Source organism: Sus scrofa, chromosome 4 (assembly GCF_054392235.1).
Source record: "Sus scrofa isolate SSC_HxYL_T2T_F1_AM1 chromosome 4, Sscrofa_HxYL_maternal_Yorkshire_Landrace_v2.0, whole genome shotgun sequence".
Lineage (NCBI taxonomy): Eukaryota > Metazoa > Chordata > Mammalia > Artiodactyla > Suidae > Sus > Sus scrofa.
In genome coordinates this window covers 104,619,250-104,638,703 of record NC_139386.1, presented here as the reverse complement: position 1 = coordinate 104,638,703, position 19,454 = coordinate 104,619,250, and the positions used below count along the sequence as shown (strand labels likewise).

Sequence of the window (19,454 nt, the reverse complement as noted above, 5' to 3'; positions counted from 1 at the left end):
GTGGACCTTCTCCTCTGATCGCTTTTATTTTCTCAGTGAACTTAGAAATATGGTAATTAGTAGGGTGAGGGGATATTGAAGGTTAAGGATGAAAAGATATGAATAGATTCAAGAAAAAAATAGGTAGGATTGATAGAACTTAACTGATTAGACATAGGAAAATGTGAGAGGAAGGAGACAAGGATAGACTTCTGGTTTAGTGACTGAGTGGATGGTGGGGGTGTCTTCCATGCAGATGGGGAGGGCTGTGGGAGGAGTGGGTCTGGGAGGAGAGAGGGCAGGCTTTGTGCCGACGGGACATCCAAGTGGACGTGAGTGTCTGAAGTGGAATTTGAACTAGAGAAGTGATCTGGGGGTCATCAACATAGAGACGGTAGGAAGCAGAGAAGATTTTATGCTTGCTATTTTCTCTAAGCAGTAAAGGGATTGGTGGCTTGAGATCAGCGAACGTTTGAAATAGATTCTGGGAAGAATGAGATAATTGTTAAGGAAATGAGGAGATCATCAGGTAACCTTGGGGTCCCAGATCAAGGTGGAGCAACGGTGTTGAGAGTGGTTCTGACCCACCATGCAGAGCCTTCATCCACGCTCCTGGGGCTACAGCCACCAGGAGCCAGAGTCCTCCCTGCATCTCCCTGCTGGGTCTCCCAGCCAGGCTCCACCTCACTGCCCAGCAGTGTACCTTGACCCTCGAGCTCATCTTTTACGTAACACCCTTTCCTCATGGATTACCCGGTTAACTCCCACTCACCCACTTTACTCAGATCACAGCAGAGCCTCCCAGGAAGACCCTCAGCCCTTGTCAACCAGGGTGGGGGTGTCCCCCCTGTACCCAAAGAGCCCCTGAGGTACCTTGTCACATAATGAAACATACTGCCTTGTCATCACTGACTTACTTCCCTGCCTCTCCTACTGGGCTAAAACAACTTGAGAGCAGAAAGCTTTCACCTGTATAACGACTGCGACTTAGCACATGTTCAATATATGTTTGTGAAATGAAGACAGGGAAAAAGAACTGAAGTCCAAAACCCCACACAATTCTACAGGGTCATGATGTGCCTGGCCCATGTCACAGGCAACTGCTTTCTGGCCGCAGAAATCAAGCCACAAAATAGGATATATCCTTTCGCTCTAAACCTTGTAACCACCCCTTTTCCTCTCAAGAAGAGACCTTAGTACCCCACATGAAGGAAACACCCTTACCTTATGGTAAAGTACATTAACCTTTGTCCCTGCCTCCTCCAGACACAACAGCCGGAGGCATTGTGTAAAAGGCATTTTATTTAAAAAAATCAACACATCCTGCTTGTACAAATTACTCTCCATTTCCAAGCCCCGTCACCTGTGCTTCAGAGCAGAGTGTGTGGTATTTTTCTGGGCTTAAGGAATACACTGACATGGCGTTCAAGAACTTGTCCAGGGGACAAAGCCGGTCAGGGCAACCTTTTGGCACCTGCTCCTGTGGAAGAGACATTATTCAGCAGGGCACTGAGGACGCTGGCTGTTTGCAGCTGTGCCCAAGGATCAGAAAGGCTCGGACTCAGTGGAATGCGTCTGCACACCTCTAAGAGCCGGGAAAGCCCTCTTAAGGGGTCAGCCTCCAGATTAAGAGCGCTATGCCCTGCCTGGGAAAGTCACTCAGTGACTGTTGGTTGAATGGACTGAGAATACACGTTCATGTTTACCCCTGAGCTGGTAAAGGTTTAACCCTTGGGGAGTGCTCTAGCCTCCCCTGGACAGCAACCTGCTGAAGGCCCCCAAAGTGCTAAGAGCACACATCACCTCCCAAAGACTTCATCATTAATTTTCAAGACGGGCCTTGCAGTCAGGATGTTACATCCTGACACAGACAGGAGAAGAGAAAGGTGCTCCTGTTCTTAGAAGGAATCTGTGATGGAATAGAGCCCAAGCCCCCGCCTACCATTATATGCCAAGTTCTGCCTTTTTCCTGGGCTACAGCCCCCGGAGGAGAGCCCATGGACCCGTGGTGACTCCCTGGGCCGGAGCAGGAAGACTTGGCGCTAAACCAGGTGGGTGGGCTTGCCCAGCCACCTCCCAATCCCACTGCAGGGGTCTTACCTCCCCATGGTAATAGAGCTGCACGAACCACTCCTTCGATTTCCGGTGCTGGTAGAGCTCCATGGTCAGGTCAACAGCAAACGGGGGCCATTTGTGGTCAAAAATCCCCAGGACCATTAAGAGAGGCATGAGGGTCACGTCATGAGCTGCATACAGGTACAGTTTTCTGCAAGAGGAAAAGAGTTCCACCATTCTTGACCTCAGGACCCTGGAGGCCAGGACACTGCCGGCCTCCTTTGAGGGAACTGGGTTCCATCTAGAACTCAACCGGGCCTTTGAAGCAGATGGTGGGGAGAACGCTTGTCCCCACTCTCCCTGTTGAAGTGGACAGACCCCTACTGGAGTAGCTGCCCAGGCCTCCTCCTGCCCACACACCCACCTACTCCTCCCCTGGTGAGTTGTGAAGAGACTGAGTGGGTGAGGCACCACCCTACCTCTCCTCTCACAAGTGTTCTTCCTAATCTCAGCCATGTGATGAGTTAGGTAGCACAAGCGCTCTTTGTTGGGGCAGCTCACAGCTTAAGGGAATTAAGTCCATTTCATTATTAAGCCTATTTGGCTCTCAAGACATTCTCCAAATGGCTTTAGTCAGTAATAAAGTTGCCTTTTTTTTTTTTTCCCCGCTTTTTAGGGCCACACCTACGGCATGTGGAAGTTCCCAGGCTAGGGGTTGAATCAGAGCTACAGCCACCAGCCTATGCTACAGCCACAGCAATGCAGGATCCGAGCCAGAGCCACATCTGCGACCTACACCACAGCTCATGGCAACACCGGATCCTTAACCCACTGAGTCAGGCCAGGGATCGAGCCCACATCCTCATGGATACTAGTCGGGTTGGTAACCCACTGAGCCATAATGCGAACTCCTAAAATTGCCATTTTAATCTAAATCTGCCTGAGCCCTGTATTGATCTCTTGGGAAAGATCAAGCGTTTTATTTGTTGAGTCGCAACCTAGAAGACTAGTGTTGGATATTAGAGTATTCCACAGACCCAAGGCCAAGGGGGGCAAGGGTGGCCAAGGCTGATGAGAAATATATTATCATTGCAGGTCTGTGAAGGACCAGGAAGAACATCCACATGATTTGCTATTAAAATCTTGGCCAAAAGTTCCTGAGTATTCCTCTTTCGACTCATTGTCCCCCTACCTTTCCCACTCATGGTACATTTCTAACTATTCTTTCTCTCAAGAAGGCAGTCTACAACAGTGCTTCTCCAATATTAGGGTGCTTACAGACCACCTGGAGATCTTGTTAAAATGCAGATTCTGATTCAGTGGGTCAGGCTGATACCGGAATCTAACAATTTCAGGTGATGGTGAAGCTGTTTATCTGCAGACCACTCTTTGCTTAGCAAATGCCTGGGACACCTAACATTCCAAATCTGTGGTCCCTCACCTGGGGTTTCCGGCACTACAAAAGTGGCAGTGGGGTTCATGAGCCACTTCTAACATTTTAAAATTCCTAGTAGAAACCCTACCCTTCTATATACTCAATCAAGGTATTTAAACCACCTATTAAGCAATTATCACTGTTTGGGGATATATGGGATATTACCCTACTCGGGATAATACCAAGCCCGTCTGATACCAAAATTAGCCGTTTCACTGAACACATGCTCAATTAGTAAAAAAATGGAAAAATAGATTTAGTGTTCTTTTTTGCGAAAATAAAAATTTCAAAACATGGTAGGACAGGTGTGGCAGGCAGAAAGGTAGAAATGTTGGGAGTGGAGCCTGTGGCTTCTTTAACATCTTCTTTTGGTCACTGACAGCCCGTTCTTGACCCCTACTGCCTGGGTTCCCTCCCTGCAGCCCCAGCCCGACACCCCCCACCAAGCTGCACAAAGCCGAGGTGCTGGGCCAGGTACCTGGTTTTGCCGGATGGAGTGGCAGGGTCTGCAGCTTTCAGGAGATTGCTCTCCAGGATGTGGAGGAATGGGCCGACTGCCATCTGAAGACCTTCCCTACGGCGAGTGAACAGTATTTAAGTACCCAGTGGGCGCTCAGCATGCAGGGGATGCAGGCTGGTTCTGCCCCCTTGCACCTCATGAACCTGATCAGACAGAGCTGAGAAAAAGACAAGGAATGCTTGAGGGACAGTGATAAGCACTAAGGAGAGAAACAGTGTTGCCTCAAGTTCAAGGGCTCCCTATGCACAAAGACAGCTAACAATCACGGCACCAGGATGTAGACCTGGCGTGAATACAGCTGAGACGGGAGGGATGAGGCTGTGGGAAACAGGATAAGACATGGAGAACCAGGCCCTCATGATTAAAAGAACCAAACTGGGAAGGCCAGAGCGTAGTGAATTCCAGAAGACCCTGAGAAGCGTGATCTGAAGGAACATCCTAAACTACGCTTTCTCTGTGCCAGCCTCCCTTCTTTGCAGCTGAGACCAGAAAGACTTTTCTAACTTAACAAGAAGTTCAGGGACAGTGCTCCCACAGCCGGCACTGCAGCGCCACTGCTCGCCTTCTCAGGCTTGTCACCTCATGGTCACAAGGTGGCTACCTCAACTCAAAGCGAGTCTTCTCATAGTAGCAAACAAAGCAGGAGGATGGGGGCAAGTAAGCAGCAAAAAGGCTTGGTTTGGGGGCCTCTCACTTTTTATCAAAGAAAATAAAAACCTCTCCCAGAATTCCCGGAACCCAATCACTGACCAAAGGAAACAGGGTTGCCTTGATTGGCTGAGACTCATCCTTTTACGTGGTGACTGGGTAAATGGCCACCTTTATAAATCAAGGAATGTTGGTGTAATAGCTGAGGGGTAGGCAACCAATACCACGTGCAACATACACTTTCCAGAAGAATGTGTGTAGGCCAAGCTGGGTCAGACAGCAATGTGAAGGTGTAACCATTTGTCCTTGAAGAAACATGAGTTTTATGAAACCAGGGCTAGTGGAAAGGACAAAGGATCAGGCCTTGTTTAAAATGCTTTACACCAGGAGAAAGCAAACTACAGCCAGTGGGCCATATCCAACCCTTCTGCCTGTTTTTGTAAACAAAGTTTTATTGGAACCCAGCTGGGCCCATTTGTTTGCATATCACCTATGGCTGCTTTCATACTCCAGGGGCCCAGATAAGCAGTTGCAATAGATAATGTTTGGGCCACAAAGCCTGAATATGTGTGTATGTGTGCTGGTGGAGGGAAAGGCAGTGAGGCACAATTTAGGTCTGGTGGGACCTCAGGAAAAGATGAGGGAAGTTAGCAAGTCATAGGGAGTGGCAGCAAGTGGAGTGGCGTGGCTAGAGCCTTCTGGATGTCTAGGCAAGAGCAAAGTGAACACAGTGACTGAGTGGGAGAAAAGGAGGCAGAGGCTCTTATTCTTATGCAAGATCAAGCAGATTCTTAGAATACTGCTTTTTCCTCCCACCTCTCTTCCCCAGGACTGTTCCTCTACTTTCCTTCCTCCTTTTCCACCAAGTCATCTATTCTGAATACAAGCTGAATGCTTTTTTTTTTTTCTGTCTTTTTGTCTTTTCCAGGACCACACCCAAAGCCTATGGAGGTTCTCAGGCTGGGGGTCTAATCGGAGCTGTAGCCACCAGCCTACACCACAGCCACAGCAACTCAGGATCCAAGCCCCATCTGTGACCTACACCACAGCTCATGGCAATGCCGGATCCTTAACCCACTGAGCGAGGCCAGGGATTGAACTCACAACCTCATGGTTCCTCGTCGGATTCGTTAACCACTGCACCACAACAGGAATTCCCCGAGCTGAATGCTTTTAACCAATCAGAAAAATGCATTTTTTGAAATTTGGTAAAACAGAAACTCTCCATTCTGGTTGTCAGGAAATAGGCCTTCTAAAGACAGAGCCCTACGTTAATCTGTAAAATAGAGAAAACAGGATTGATAATCAGAAGACGTGGGTCCAAGTCCTGTCCCGGCCACTGGCTAACTAAGCCTGGGCAAGCTAGTCTGCATCTCGCAGGCCCAGTTTCTTCAACTCTTTAAAGCCAGGGCTTATCAGGGTTATGACCCCTACCTCACAGCAAGAACAGGAAGATGATTCGTAAATTGTAATGTGATGGATAAAGTGTGCGGTATTGAGTCTTTCTTCAGCATCCCCTGCCCCCAAAACCTTTGAAATTTAAAATGAAAGGGAAAAGGCCAGTGATTAAGAGAAACTCAGTCGAGTGATAGCTCTTAGTTTCGTACAACAGTGAATGGAAGCACTAGGTCACCAGTCCCATTTCCGGAAATGGAAGGACGGAGGGCCGAGTCCCTCCAGAAAGCCAGCAGAATGGGGGGATTTCAGCCTCTACACACAGAGATGCCAGCTGGCAGGGGTTGCGGGGGCCAGGTGAGCCCCCTTCCCCTGACACCGGGAGGCCTGACCAGGCGTGACTTTGTGCCGGCAGCTGAAAGGCCCCTCACCTGTCTTCTCTTTGCAGGATGTACAAGGCTGTGTCCACAGCTCTCCGCTCAATCATCCGTGCAAATCTCCTCAGCGTGGGGCAGCTCGGGAGGCTGTGCACCTGAAGGGGCCATGGGTACAGTTTTAGAAAGAAAGGCTCCTCATCCTCTGGGCCAAGCAGCTGATCAGCTTCCACGGGGCCTCAAGGGCCTGCTCCTCTATCAGCTCAAAACCCTCTATCCCCAAGCCCCTCTGAAGCTATTCCTTGAGATCTGAAGGCCCAGGAAAAAACTGGGTTTCCTTCTTTTCTGATGCTCCCATCTATTTCAAAGTAAAGAACATCTGTAAATTTTTAAGCTTAAAAAACCTGGATAAAATCCATAGCAAGGAATTCATAAATTTCAACTTGGCCTTCATTTTCCCCAGAATGATTTCCAAAATGTATACCGAATAAATACTTTATGTAAACTCCTGTTTTATAACCTTAAACCTATTTTATGCATGAGGACAACGTGCACCTCTGCCCTCAGGGCACACTCTCATCTTCCCAAGAGAAGAAGGATTCAGGCCATACTGCCTCCGGGTGTCTGACTTTGGAAGATCCACTTGCGGTCTTCAGTATTTATTAGATGAAAACGATTCTACGGCTAAGCGCATTTAAGAACAAATGACTTAAAGACTAACCAGCTTTCTTTACTACAGGCTTCTCAGATTCTTTAACAGGCTGATGTGCACAAAGACTCTCCAAAAAGTGACCCAATGAAAAGGGATTCCAAACTTTTGAGACCATAATCCCTCCCTCCCCATCACCCACCGCACCCCTGCCCGCACACATCATACACACCCACAACCTGGGGACTCTGGGGGACATGCTTTAAGAAACTCTGGTGGTGAGCTCAATGTCTGTGCACCTAACCTGGTGAGGAGCTCCCCCCCCCCATTATTCCCCACCCCTCAGTTTCCACATCCATTCTGCCCACAAGTGCTACAGCTGCCTCCAAGCCAGGAGGCCCCCACCAGGTTCTAACTCAGGAGCCAGCCCCCCCCACCGCGCCCCGAGCCCGGCCCCCTCCCATGATTTCCAGGCCCTAAGGAGGACGGCCATCCCACCTGCTCAGCAGCCACATTGTCAAAGAGGATGAGGAAGTCCACTCTATCACCACTGGCAATGCCCATCCCTTCTTTCACTGTCTCCAAATCTTCTGAGATTCCTGGCTGCAAGGCAGCAGCCTGCTTCCGGCCTCTGCCAACAAGTAAAGTCATTCCTTATAGTCCCTCATATTGTAAAGGGATCTCATTCATCATTTGGGATCTCATCGAATCCTCAACAGCAACTCACTGGGGTTAGCTAGTAGTGTTGCCATTTTATAAACGAATAAACTAAAATTCTATGAGGCCAAATGACTTGTGAAAGTAAGTTAGCAAGTACCAGAATGGGCTAGAAGATAACCTGGGTTTCCCAAATCCCACTCCAGCATCTCCTTCTGTTATACCTAAAACAATGCACGCTTGGCCAGGTCTGCTTCTCCTTCTTCAGAAGAATACATACTACAAAGTTTTAGTGCGGCCAAGAAACAACTCAAAACTGAAAAGTGCCAGCAGCCCAAAACAATCTATCCCACACAGCAGCACGTTGTCAGAGGAGGAGAATCTGTCTTCTTCTGCTCGCCCATCTGACTGGCTTACTCATCTTTTGTGTACATTTCTTCATCTGCCCCCTCTGAGTCCAGGATAGAAGAGGGGATAAAACTTGGTACATGGTGAAACCCTATTCCTGGCTGTATACGCCATCTCTCCAGCTTAGCGCGTGGCTTTCCCCAGGCTTCCTGTACCTTCATGAGCCTGTCACTGTGAGCAAGAGCCACCTCACTTCCTGGACCTGAGCTTAGTATCTCCCATCCATTAGCCACCAGCACAGCCAGTGTGGGCAGGCCCTCAGTTCAGGCAGAGCCTGCCAGCAAAGGTGTAAAACACTGCCTGACCTCCTCTCGTGAGCTAGAACCCGGGGCAATTACCTGGTTCTTTCCTGCAGGCTCCAGCAGTTTTGGTAGTTGGGGTACAAGACTTCAGAGCTTGCTTCGTCGGTGTGGATGACGATGGGCCCTGGAAGAAAGGTGGGAAGCACGGGCGGGAAGACGCTTCAGCTAGTTCTTCCCAGCATCTCCACCCTTCCCTTTTCTCTTTGTCTACACAGATGGGGCTGCTCCAGGAGGGATCGGCAAGGTTACTCCTTAAGGACAGGGAATGCCTTCAACCAGCCCTGGCCTTGCCAACAGGTGCTCCCCTGTGGTCTGAGCAAGGAAGACAGCAAGTAGCAGCCTTGTTCTGTCTAGTACAACCCTTCCTGCTGGGCCACCCATAGACTAGAGCAGATACAGGCCAGAATCAGACTGGCACTTCTGTGACCCATTCCCCAAAATGCCTGCCTGGAGATACTACCAGCACTTGGCTTCTAATAAAGAAGACGCAGTCACTGACTTTATCCGAACTAGGTGACGTTCTTGCTGCCTGAAGTCCAATCCTATAGGCCAATATGGTGACTTAAATGACCATCTGAGAAAGGCGGCCACAGGGTCACAAATCCTCTCAGACCCCATAGCCTCAGTCAAAAGAAAAGCCAGGCTTCTAGATGAACTACCAGCAACCAAAGATTAGAGCACAAGCAATGCTTCTTATACACCTTGCTCCTCCTCGGAGCTCACAAGGACCCTTGACCCTCCCATTGGTGCCCAAGGAAAGTGCTCTAACACCTTCCCACACTTTGCTCTGTGCCAGAGATGGCAACAGCCTGTGGCAGCTCCTTTGTCTATACAGCTCAGCCTCACCTTCTCTGATGGCAAAAGAAACAGCTCCCATCAGCAGCTTTTTGGAATTCACTGAGGTCAATCCTTGGAGTGACTGGGTGACGCTAAACCCCAAAAAGCTATTATTCCCCAAAAAATTATTGATAGTCAAAACTCCAGGATTTTAAAAGTAGCTTTTGATAGAATATCAGAATTCAGACTTATGTCATTGGTCTGGACAGAAGAAGGGGATGTGACTGAAAGTCATGAGTTTAGCCCTGAATCTACAACTAACCAGCATGGTGGCCTTGGGAAGTCACTTCCCTCCCCCGGGACCCGTGTGAAAATGGAAGGGATGAGACAAATACAAGCGATTTGCAATTGTTTCTAAGGCAAGAGAAGCTTTATTTCTCCCACTATTAGATAAGGTAATAAAAGAAAAAGTGCTGATGGCTTTAAGGTAGGGGTACAAGGCAGAGTCTACTTGTAGGCCTCATCCCCCTCCTTTTCTGTAGTTTTTTACCCCTCTGAAGAATCCTGGAGTTTTGCAGAACACATTGTAAAAAGAATAGACCAAATGACCAGAGGACTCTTGAGATGCACATGTCCTCTGAGAAGCATCAGAGCATAAAGGTGAAGAGTATGGATTGTGAAACCAGACTGCCAGAGTTTTGAGTCTCAGGTCCTCCATTCACCAGCTTTGTGTCCTTAGGATAATCATAGAGCCTCTGTGTGCCTTAGTTCTCTTATCTACAAACTGGCGATGATGTTACCTACTTTGCAGGGTTATCACAAGAATTAAACAAGTTAATATATAAAAAGCCCTCCGAACAATGCTGGTTGTATACTGAGTCCTTGAAATGTTAGAATAATAATATCTGTGATTTAAACCTCTAATTAACACATGATCATCCCTATCATGACATTAGTGTCTGGATGTTGGACGTAGTTTATACTAAATAAGCCACATTTGAGTTGGCACTCAGATGTGTTGAATTAGTGAACGGCCAAATGGTACAGATCAACAACCTCAGCTTCTCCCCCACCCACACCCCCCAAGCCTGATTTTCTGCAGTTTACACAAAACCTCTGGGACTTCCCTAGGATTTTACTCTGGAAACAATATCCCCAAATTGTACCAGTTTCACAAATGATAGCACCTCGTGGGGTTCTTTGGTCTATTCAAGCCCATTGATCCTGGCCAAAGTGTGAAAGCAGCTAGGACAGAAGTCAAATTGGAGTGTGAGGGTATCTGGTCCAGGGCAGGGAGCAGCCACCCGGACAGCCACACCAGAGGCTGGTGTTGATACCACGTCCATCCTTGCAGGAAACCTGGGGCAGCCCGAGTCTGAGACCTGCCTGTGATCAGGCTGCCACCAAGAAACACCTTTCCTACCTCAATTATATGTTGGTGATTCTGAGAAGAGGACATCTGCCTTTTAGAACCTGAGCAGGGGAACAACTTTCAGAAGGCTGGGCACTGTGGATTGTTCCTAAGCTCAGGGGCTCCCAGGAAGTAAGGGGCAGTCCACTCTATTGCTTTGTGTTACTTGGGCACATGTTGTGTTCAGCAGCCAACTTCAGCCAGAATTAGCAGCAGTACTCAACTCAGCTGAGAGCAAGGCCAGTGTCCTTTGGCCTGGAGGTTCTATATTTTACATATTTTAAAAAAGCCTAATGGAAATTTTATCTCTACTTGAGATAATGCGAAGGAAGCTAAACAAAATAACAAGAACCTCTGCCCTATGGCGTCATTTTAGTATTTTAATATTGGGGCGGTCATGATGATCTGAAACTCAGACCAGCAATTAAATGTAAATTTGAATCAATTACAAATGACAAAATGCAGCTTCATTTGATCATCAAAGGCCCTCAATACATGAGATCCATAGGGAAAATAATAAATGTCGTCCTTGGTAGTGAAAAGGTTGAGAACCACTAGTTATGATCACTCACTGGTTGGATATGTCAAAACCCAAACTGGACAGACTTTCTCAAGTAGGAAAGGCCATATGGAATACTGTCAAAACCCTCTGGGTCATGCCGTGGATTATCACCAAGACCAGCAGCAGACCTGGGTCTCAGGGAAATGTCCCTCCCCGCCCCTTCCTTTTCAGCAGTGTCTCAACTAAACCAAAAGCTCCCGGTATTGTTCACAAGACCTGGCTGGGGCTGCCTCATGCAGCTTGTGTAGACCCTTAAGAGAAGTCAGGAGCTGGAGGGGCATCAGAGTGGCTGATGCGTTGTTGCAAATGTATAGGTCAGGCTGGGAAGGGTGGCAGAAGGCTATCTGGGAGGGGTTCGCCAGAGTACCGAGTATACTATGGAAGCCCATGAGCAGAAGTAGAGAGACTAAGGGGACAGGCACCAAGAAAGAGAGAGAAGGGCTTTGGAAGTGAGAAGAAAAACCTCCTCAGGGCCAGGGGCTGACTTGTAGACCCCACACTCAAACCTTCTTTCTGACGTTGGAAAAGCCCAGCCAGCAAACACCGGGTAGACTCCAGGTTCCGATATATGTTAGTGGAACGAATGCTGGAAAAAAAAAAAGGTAGAGAAACTCATAAAAGGAAGATTTATATATCCATTCAACCTTATTCCACAGAGCAGCTGAAGAGCTTCCAAGACTCCATAAAGGGAGCTGTGGGGCCAGGATTAGCCTTTATCTCCCTGTGGGCTGGCTGCCCCAGGGACCTAAAGGCCAATGAATGGGACCTCCAGTGACTGCCTGTTCAAAGAACCCTATTACATTAGGGTAACTGTCCCTAGATTACCTTGAGAGTGGGAACCATCTAGGGCTGGGGGGTGGGGGGACGATGGTCAGGGAAAGTTCTCTCATGCCCAAGACCCTACTCTGGGTACAACAGCCCATTTTCAAGTGACTCACAAGACCTCCACTGGGTTGAAGGTTGGCGAAAGAAAGGGGGTGTCCTCCACGTATTTCTTCCTCAGCCTCTCTCCCAGGGCAAACATCTGCTGCATGCCCACCTTGGTCAGCTGTCCAGCAAACACGCCCCCCTGAGGTGGGGGAGGAGAGAGACGAGAATGAAAGCCTCTCACAGCCTGCCCAACTCAGCCCAGAGAAAACCATGTCAGCTCTGCAGGGCACTTCCCAGAGCTGGCAAGCATTGCTCACCTTCAGTGTGGTCTTCTGGTATTGAGAGTCGAAAGGAGAATGTGGTTTTGGGCCACCTGCTAGATTGGTGACTGTGTAATCAAACTGAGTTTGGGGTGGGACCTCTAATAGCTGGGGCTTCCACTCCACCTGTCATGATTGCAAAAAACAACACAGTGTTTAAAAAGGCTCTTGAAACTTATTTAGAGCGTTAACACCCAGGAGCATATAGCTGGAATCACACTGACACTTGACCAGCAACCTTCCTGTGGGGAGAAAGAAAAGAAACTTTAACTCCAGCTCCAATTAAGGGGAGAAAAGACTCTGATTTATTATTCCGGGTGTCCTTAGCCCAAGTCCTATTATTGCTACACTAGTACTCACTGTTCAGAGGCTGCTCTGGCACTAAGCCCAGACTGAAGTAAAGGGGAGAAGCAGCCAGAATGCCTGGTACCCAATACTTGGTAAATGAATGAATGAACAAATGAATGAATAAATGAATGAATATAATATAATCTCAGTGACCATATACTTGTTAGAATTTTTAAGAAATGAATTTGCAGGGTTTTATGGCCCCCTGTTAGGGACTTACTTAATGCCCCTTGTAACTACTATGTATTTCCCTTCCTTTGATCCAGTATATCAAACAAGTAGCTGCCCTTCTTCACCATAATCCTTATTCCTTAGAATCTGGCTCCTGCCCCAACTGTACTTTAATGGTTTTCAAAATATAACAAGTAGTCACAGGTCTCACAGCTCCAACTGCCCTTAAAATTCTTCACTCATTGAGGCTGATGTGATGACTTCAATTTTAAAAACAAAGGTATTTTTAATGGCTGAGAAATATTCCATTGTGTATATATATATGTACCACATCTTTTTTATCCAGTCTTCTGTTGATGGACATTTAGGATGCTTCCATGCATTGGCTATTTTAAATAGTGTTGCAATGAACATTGGGATGCATGTCCTTTTTGAATTATGGTTTTCTCTGGATATATTCAGGAATATGAATGCTGGATCATATGGTAGTTCTATTTTCAGTTTTTTAAGGATCCTCCAGACTGTTTTCCATAGTGGTTGCACCAATTTGGCTTCCCACCAACAGTGTAGGAGGGTTCCCTTTTCTCCACACCCTCTTCAGCATTTACTGTTTGCAGATTTTTTGATGATGGCCATTCTGACTGCCATAAAGAGTGAAATAATGCCATTTGCAGCAACATGGATGGACATAGAAATTATCACAACAAGTAAAGTCAGACAAGGAAAAAAATCGCATGTGAGATCACTAATCTGTAGACTCTAACCAAAAAGTGACACTAAAGAACTTACAAAACAAAAACAGACTCAAAGATTCTGAAACTGAATTCATGGTCATGAAAGGGGGCAATGTGTGGGAGGGGATAATTAAGGGGTTAGGATTGACACACACACACCACTATATATAAAATAGGTAACAAGGACCTACTGTATAGCACAGAGTAATCTACTCAATACTGTGTAATAACCCACATGGGAAAAGAATCTTGAAAAAGAATGGATATATATATATATGTATAACTGATTTACTTTGCTGTACACCTGAAGCTAACACAGCCTTCTAAGTCAACCATCCTCCAAATTCACTTTTCAAAAGGTCTTTTATTCTAATCCCATATACCAGCTCCTCTTCCCAATGTATTATGACTTTCTCAGTGCTACCCCAATTCTCTTAATCCCCCAAACTCAAACAACTGACTCTCCCCACTGCTCACCCATCCCTACACCAAACCTTGACCTCTACAATGCATAACCACCTAGATAATCTTGCTAGGGCACTTTCATCATATGAATAGCTTCTTCTAGTTCAAGAGATAAGCATCTGCCTTCCAGAACATCTACATGCTGGCCCAGCCTGTCCCTAGCTATACTGACACTATGCCTCTCTCTTCCCCTCTCCAGATCAGACCACTGATTCCTCTGCGTCTTCTTTCAGCTTGCTTCTTTTGTTTGTTTGTTTTTTCGTCTTTTTGCCTTTTCTAGGGCCGATCCCTCGGCATGTGGAGGTTCCCAGGCTGGGGGTCTAATCAAAGCTGTAGCCACTGGCCTACACCAGAGCCACAGCAACGTGGGATCCAAGCCGCGTCTGCAACCTACACCACAGCTCACGGCAACGCCGGATCGTTAACCCACTGAGCAAGGCCAGGGATCGAACCCACAGCCTCATGGTTCCTAGTCAGATTTGTTAACCACTGAGCCACAATGAGAACTCCCTCAGCTCGCTTCTTGTTCCTGCTTTTCAGGTCCAGAGTTAGTGGCAAAGATTAACTTTATAATTTTATTTATTTATTCATACTCCATTTTCAAGAACTAACTTAGGTGATAGCAATACCTAAACTATAGTAAGATAACCAATTCTAAGTAGGCAAGAGAGACAAAAGCAAATGAGCACAGGGGCAAAAAAAAAAAAAAATGGATACGGTCATAAACTTTCTCAAAAATGCATACTGTGAAGATCCATATATTTCCTGTAGATGGGCCAAAAGATCAGCATTCAGCTTTCTGGCTTTTATGTAAAAGGAGAAACTTGATCAGCTAGATAAAAGCAAGCCGACTGTTTAGGAGAAGCATACCATTTCTCATGCTAAGAGGCAAATTCCTCCCAAGGGTCCTCATAAAGTGGATAGAGTAATATAATGAACATCTTTGCAGTAGTCACAGCAATGAGTTCTGTGGGATTGTTTCTCACTGTTCCCTCAACATAGCACGTTTCTGTGAAGACAATACTATACTGGATCCATAAGCTACACTCCAGGTAAAAGGGGGAAAAAAATCTACATAAAAGTAAACAAAAACTTCCAGGTGTAGATTTGAGAATAAACTAATGATTTGAAACTTTGTACACTAGTATCACTGGGAACTTTTTAAAGACTTACCCATGTCTGAGCCCCTACCTGGGCTAATAACCTCCAAATCTCCTGGGCCTCAGCGTTTCTAAAGCTATCCAGTCCAGAGAATTCTAAAGCTGCACCAGAGTGTGAATGCTATGGGCCAATTAAATCAGAAGCTCTGGGAGAGAGACCTAGGCATCTGTATTTTTTAAAGCTCCCCAGTTGAGTCCAATGTCCCACCAAGATTAAGAACCACCACTGCACAGGGATGAATGGACCAACTGGCATATCCTTCATGTAATTCTTTCTGAAAACTGCTTCTTTTAGCTGAGTTTGGATAAGTATTAATCAATAATGAGACTGATATTATCCCTTCCAGCCCATCTGGCATCATTCTTTCCAGCTCATCTGCACTATCAAACAAATATGGACCCACATGTCTTCATGAACAGTGGTGCTAGGGTGGTTGGATTTTATTTTATAAAAACAGGAATCTGCCTGGGTTGGGGGCCATCTTACCATCATATAGAGAGGAGCTGAGGGCAATCTGAGAGCAGGGCCAAATGTATCTTTTGAAAGTTTACTTGGATCTAATGTAATGATCAGAAAAAATGGCCAATCAAGTTCCAGAGCTTTACTTTTTTTTTCCCCCCTTTTTAGGGCTGTATCTGCAGCATACGGAAGTTCCCAGGCTAGGAGTTGAATCCAAGCTACAGCTGCTGGCCTATGCCACAGCCATAGCAATGCCAGCTCTGAGCCATGTCTGTAACCTACACCACAGCTCACAGCAACACCGGATCTCTGACCCCCTGAGTGAGGCCAGGGATCTAACCCACTTCCTCATGGATACTAGTCAGAACGGGAACTCCATCAGAGCTTTATTTCCGGGGCAAAGATACAATACTCTGATGAAGTCAGTTTAATTCCACAACCATTCAAGCCATAAGAAAACAACTCAGTAAAACATCTAGTTTTAAAAAATAATATTTTCTGAGGATTTGTGAGATAACTGAATGGAGTGACTTGTCACATATGTTCATCTATCAACCAGTCAGAAGCCTGGAAACCTCTATCGAAGGCAATTTTAGTTTTAGAATTGTTGCCTTACTGAGTATAATTAATACCAGAACCAGGAAGATTAGAAAATCTCATTAACAACCTTTATCAAATTGGAGCCTGAAAAAAACAAAAAAACAAAAAACCTGAACAAGAACATTCAGAAACTACTCACAGTCTAAGTTGAACAAGAGTTGGTTCTACACCAACTTTTATGCACAAGACTTTATACAAGATAATCAAAGATTTTTAATGCATCTTCCTAAAGTCTGGAGAATGTGAGCAGGCAAGAAGGGTAATGTGCCCTACCTAACTGCAAAATGAAACTGAGAACTCAGATGCTCTATATTTTGTAACTAAAAAAGACAAATGAAGCTGACATTCTACCTGAGCTACAACTGCCCCTTCTAACATAAAGGCAGAAGATATCCATCACACACCCTGTGGCTCAGGAGAAGGCCCCAAAAGAATCTAAATCATTTTCCCCGGAAGGGAGTACATATACTATACATAGGAGGTCCAGGCATAGACAGTCAGACTTTTATTCTCTGCTACCACTGATAACTTTGTCTTCTATTCCTATATGTTATTTTTTCATATAGCCTTTCTACACAGAGAATAAATGGAGAAGAAAGGGGAGTACACAAGAGACAGGCGAGGCACAAAACCGTAAGGAAAATTTCATGACCTAATATAAAAGGCAAAGTAAGGGACTGAGAAAAGATCCAAGCATCTAAGAAAGAAAGAAAGAAAGGTAGGAAGAAAGGAAGAGAAAGAGAGAGAGGAAGGAAGGAAGGGAAAAGGAAAAGAAAAAGAAAAGAAAGAAGGAAGGGAAAGACAAGGGAAGGAATTCTGGTACCATAAAGAATTTGGTATAAAGCTAACTAGAAACCTGATAATAGAATAAAGTGCAGACCAAAATTTATTTATGTACATGGGAAGTGCTGTAGAGGTCTGATTTCATGTGCAGCCAGCTTTAAAAATTGGATTTTTGGTTGTACAATGGGAGGACACAACTCTAAGGGTTTCTTAAAGCAACTATCATCATGAGTATATCCAATATTACGTCTGGATATCTTGTTGAACTTGCCCCAACATCAACCTGGAGGAGCAACAAAGCAAAAACACCTCACAGGTAAGTTTGACACCTAGATGCCTGGGGATTTCAGATTGCCTATTTATCTTCAATAGGAAGACAATTATTTAACTCCAGGCCTGCTGCTATGAAAGGCCAAGAGATCTTTACTGGCTTTCCCCAAGAATCAAATCCAGAAAACATAATCATCTTAAAAACAATTTGTGTTTTAATCATAATTATCCTGACCAAAATCAGGCACATTTCAAAACAAAGCCACAAGACTAATACTTTTTAATTTTTTTTCTACCTCTGATTCCTTGTACAATAGATTTAGAAGCCCAAAATGAGCCTCAAGATACAGCACTTGTTACCGAAGAACCTGATTCAAGGGATCGCAAATGGTCTCCAGCAAACCCTGAGAGAAGGCTGAAGTAAAATCTATTCCCAAAGATATTAACCTCTGTTATCCACTCTTATTTCAGTTAGGGTTGTTCCTGTCACAAAGTTCCTTGCAACTCACTCTCTGACAAATTGTCAAAATGGTCACACAAGTCACTTGTACTCAAGTTCACGCAAATACTTATTAGAATGCAGAATCTCAGGCCCTATCCAGCACCTGCTGAATCAGAATCTGCATTTTAACAAGATTCCTAGGCGATTTATACACACTTCAGGAGGCTGTGCTATACATCACAGCCATCAGGGACATAACTTTAAGTTCCCAGGACTGCCCTACAATCAGAGGGCCCCAGAGGGCTGGGGACAGAGGGCACCAGCACCTTTGTTCAAACTATCTTCCGTTCATCTGGACCCAGTCCGAACCCCCGCTGCATGAGAATAAAATTCCAAAAGCTCGTGTTGGGGCGAAGTGCCTGGCCCGCCACGGCTTGGCCACACAGTCCTTGCCTCCATCAGCCCCGCCGATTTCTCACCTGCTCCTCCTGCGGGAGCGGCTTGAGAGGACTCCGCGCCCCGTGTCGAAACACGACTTGCACCATTTTCAGCTCCAGCAAGCTTTGGTCGACTGCCTTTTGGTCGTCCGCCCCCCGCAGCTCGGCCAGGGCCACCCGCCGCTGGTGGAGACAATGTACCAGCGACGTGAAGACGCCCACTGGGGCCCACAGGCGCACCCTGAAGAGACCGGAGATCATGGTGGAATCCCCTGGGTTGCCCTCCCGGGTGAGGGTGCAGAAAGCGAACGCAAGTCTTCCGCGGGCGACGGGGCTCAGCGGCCTCCCCCAAGTTCCCGGGAGTCGGCGGGAGAGCACATCCGCCCACCCCCGACACCAATCTGAGACCGCTGAGACTCCCAGCCCTGAAGGGGACCCCGAGTGGGAGAGTGGAGTAAGAAGAGGAGCTGTGAGCAGCGAAGACTCCCCGGGAATTTTAACCCGGGTCGGGCTTGGCCGCTGCTGCCGCAAAATGGACAGGCGGGAGCTTAGCTCATCTTTCGCCCTTAAACTTGTATTGCAAGTTTGGCGTCTAGTATTCTTTAAATGACAGGAACCAGCCGTGAGTTCCTCGACTGCAGTGACTCCACTTTTCTATAAGCTTCCACTCGTTATCTCACCCACTCAGGAACCTGCCCCAAGTGGACCCGCGCCGAGGAGCACGGGAAACGAGTCCCGCGGTGACGTCTGTCCGGGGGCTCTGAGTTCCTAGAACTACAACTCCCACAAGGCTGCGCGCCGCGGGCCCTCCCTGGGAGGTATTTTCCTCCGCATTGGGCAGAAGGCCTCGCCCCTGAAGCCGGCTCGTTGGAACTCTCCAGGACTAGGTTTTCAGTGTGTGGGAGTGAATCCGCGAGTTTGTCGGGCAATTAGGGTAGGAAAACGTGAAGATGGGTAGGATTGGGTAGTGGAAAGGATCTATTTTTGAGCCTAGGGAGTGTAGAAGACTTCCTTGTAGTCTTGGAAGTTGGGGTTCCTGAGTTAACGAGACAAGACACCTACTTATATTTGCAAAGGGCGACACTAGGCGCTTTATATATAATTTTCATTTACTGTCTTTTTTTTTTTTTTTTTTCTTTTCGGGGCCGTAGTCACGGCATATGGAAGTTTCAGGCTAGGGGTCTAATTGGAGCTGTATCTGCCCACCTAAGCCACAGCCACA

General features: G+C 46.7%; 1 protein-coding gene across 1 annotated transcript; it reads right to left on the bottom strand.

Moving 5' to 3' along the window:
• Positions 1 to 1,263: 1,263 nt before the first annotated feature.
• On the bottom strand, positions 1,264 to 18,935 carry ACP6 (acid phosphatase 6, lysophosphatidic). The gene is made up of 11 exons (XM_085023133.1): positions 18,650 to 18,935; positions 18,275 to 18,566; positions 12,360 to 12,488; positions 12,111 to 12,241; positions 11,679 to 11,758; positions 8,459 to 8,546; positions 7,554 to 7,686; positions 6,464 to 6,564; positions 3,948 to 4,043; positions 2,080 to 2,245; positions 1,264 to 1,459 (listed from the first exon to the last, which is right to left on the bottom strand). Exons 2-11 carry the CDS (start codon positions 18,491 to 18,493, stop codon positions 1,316 to 1,318), a joined length of 1,287 nt encoding a protein of 428 aa, XP_084879259.1. The 5' UTR covers positions 18,494 to 18,566; positions 18,650 to 18,935; the 3' UTR covers positions 1,264 to 1,315.
• Between the last annotated feature and the right edge of the window lie 519 nt (positions 18,936 to 19,454).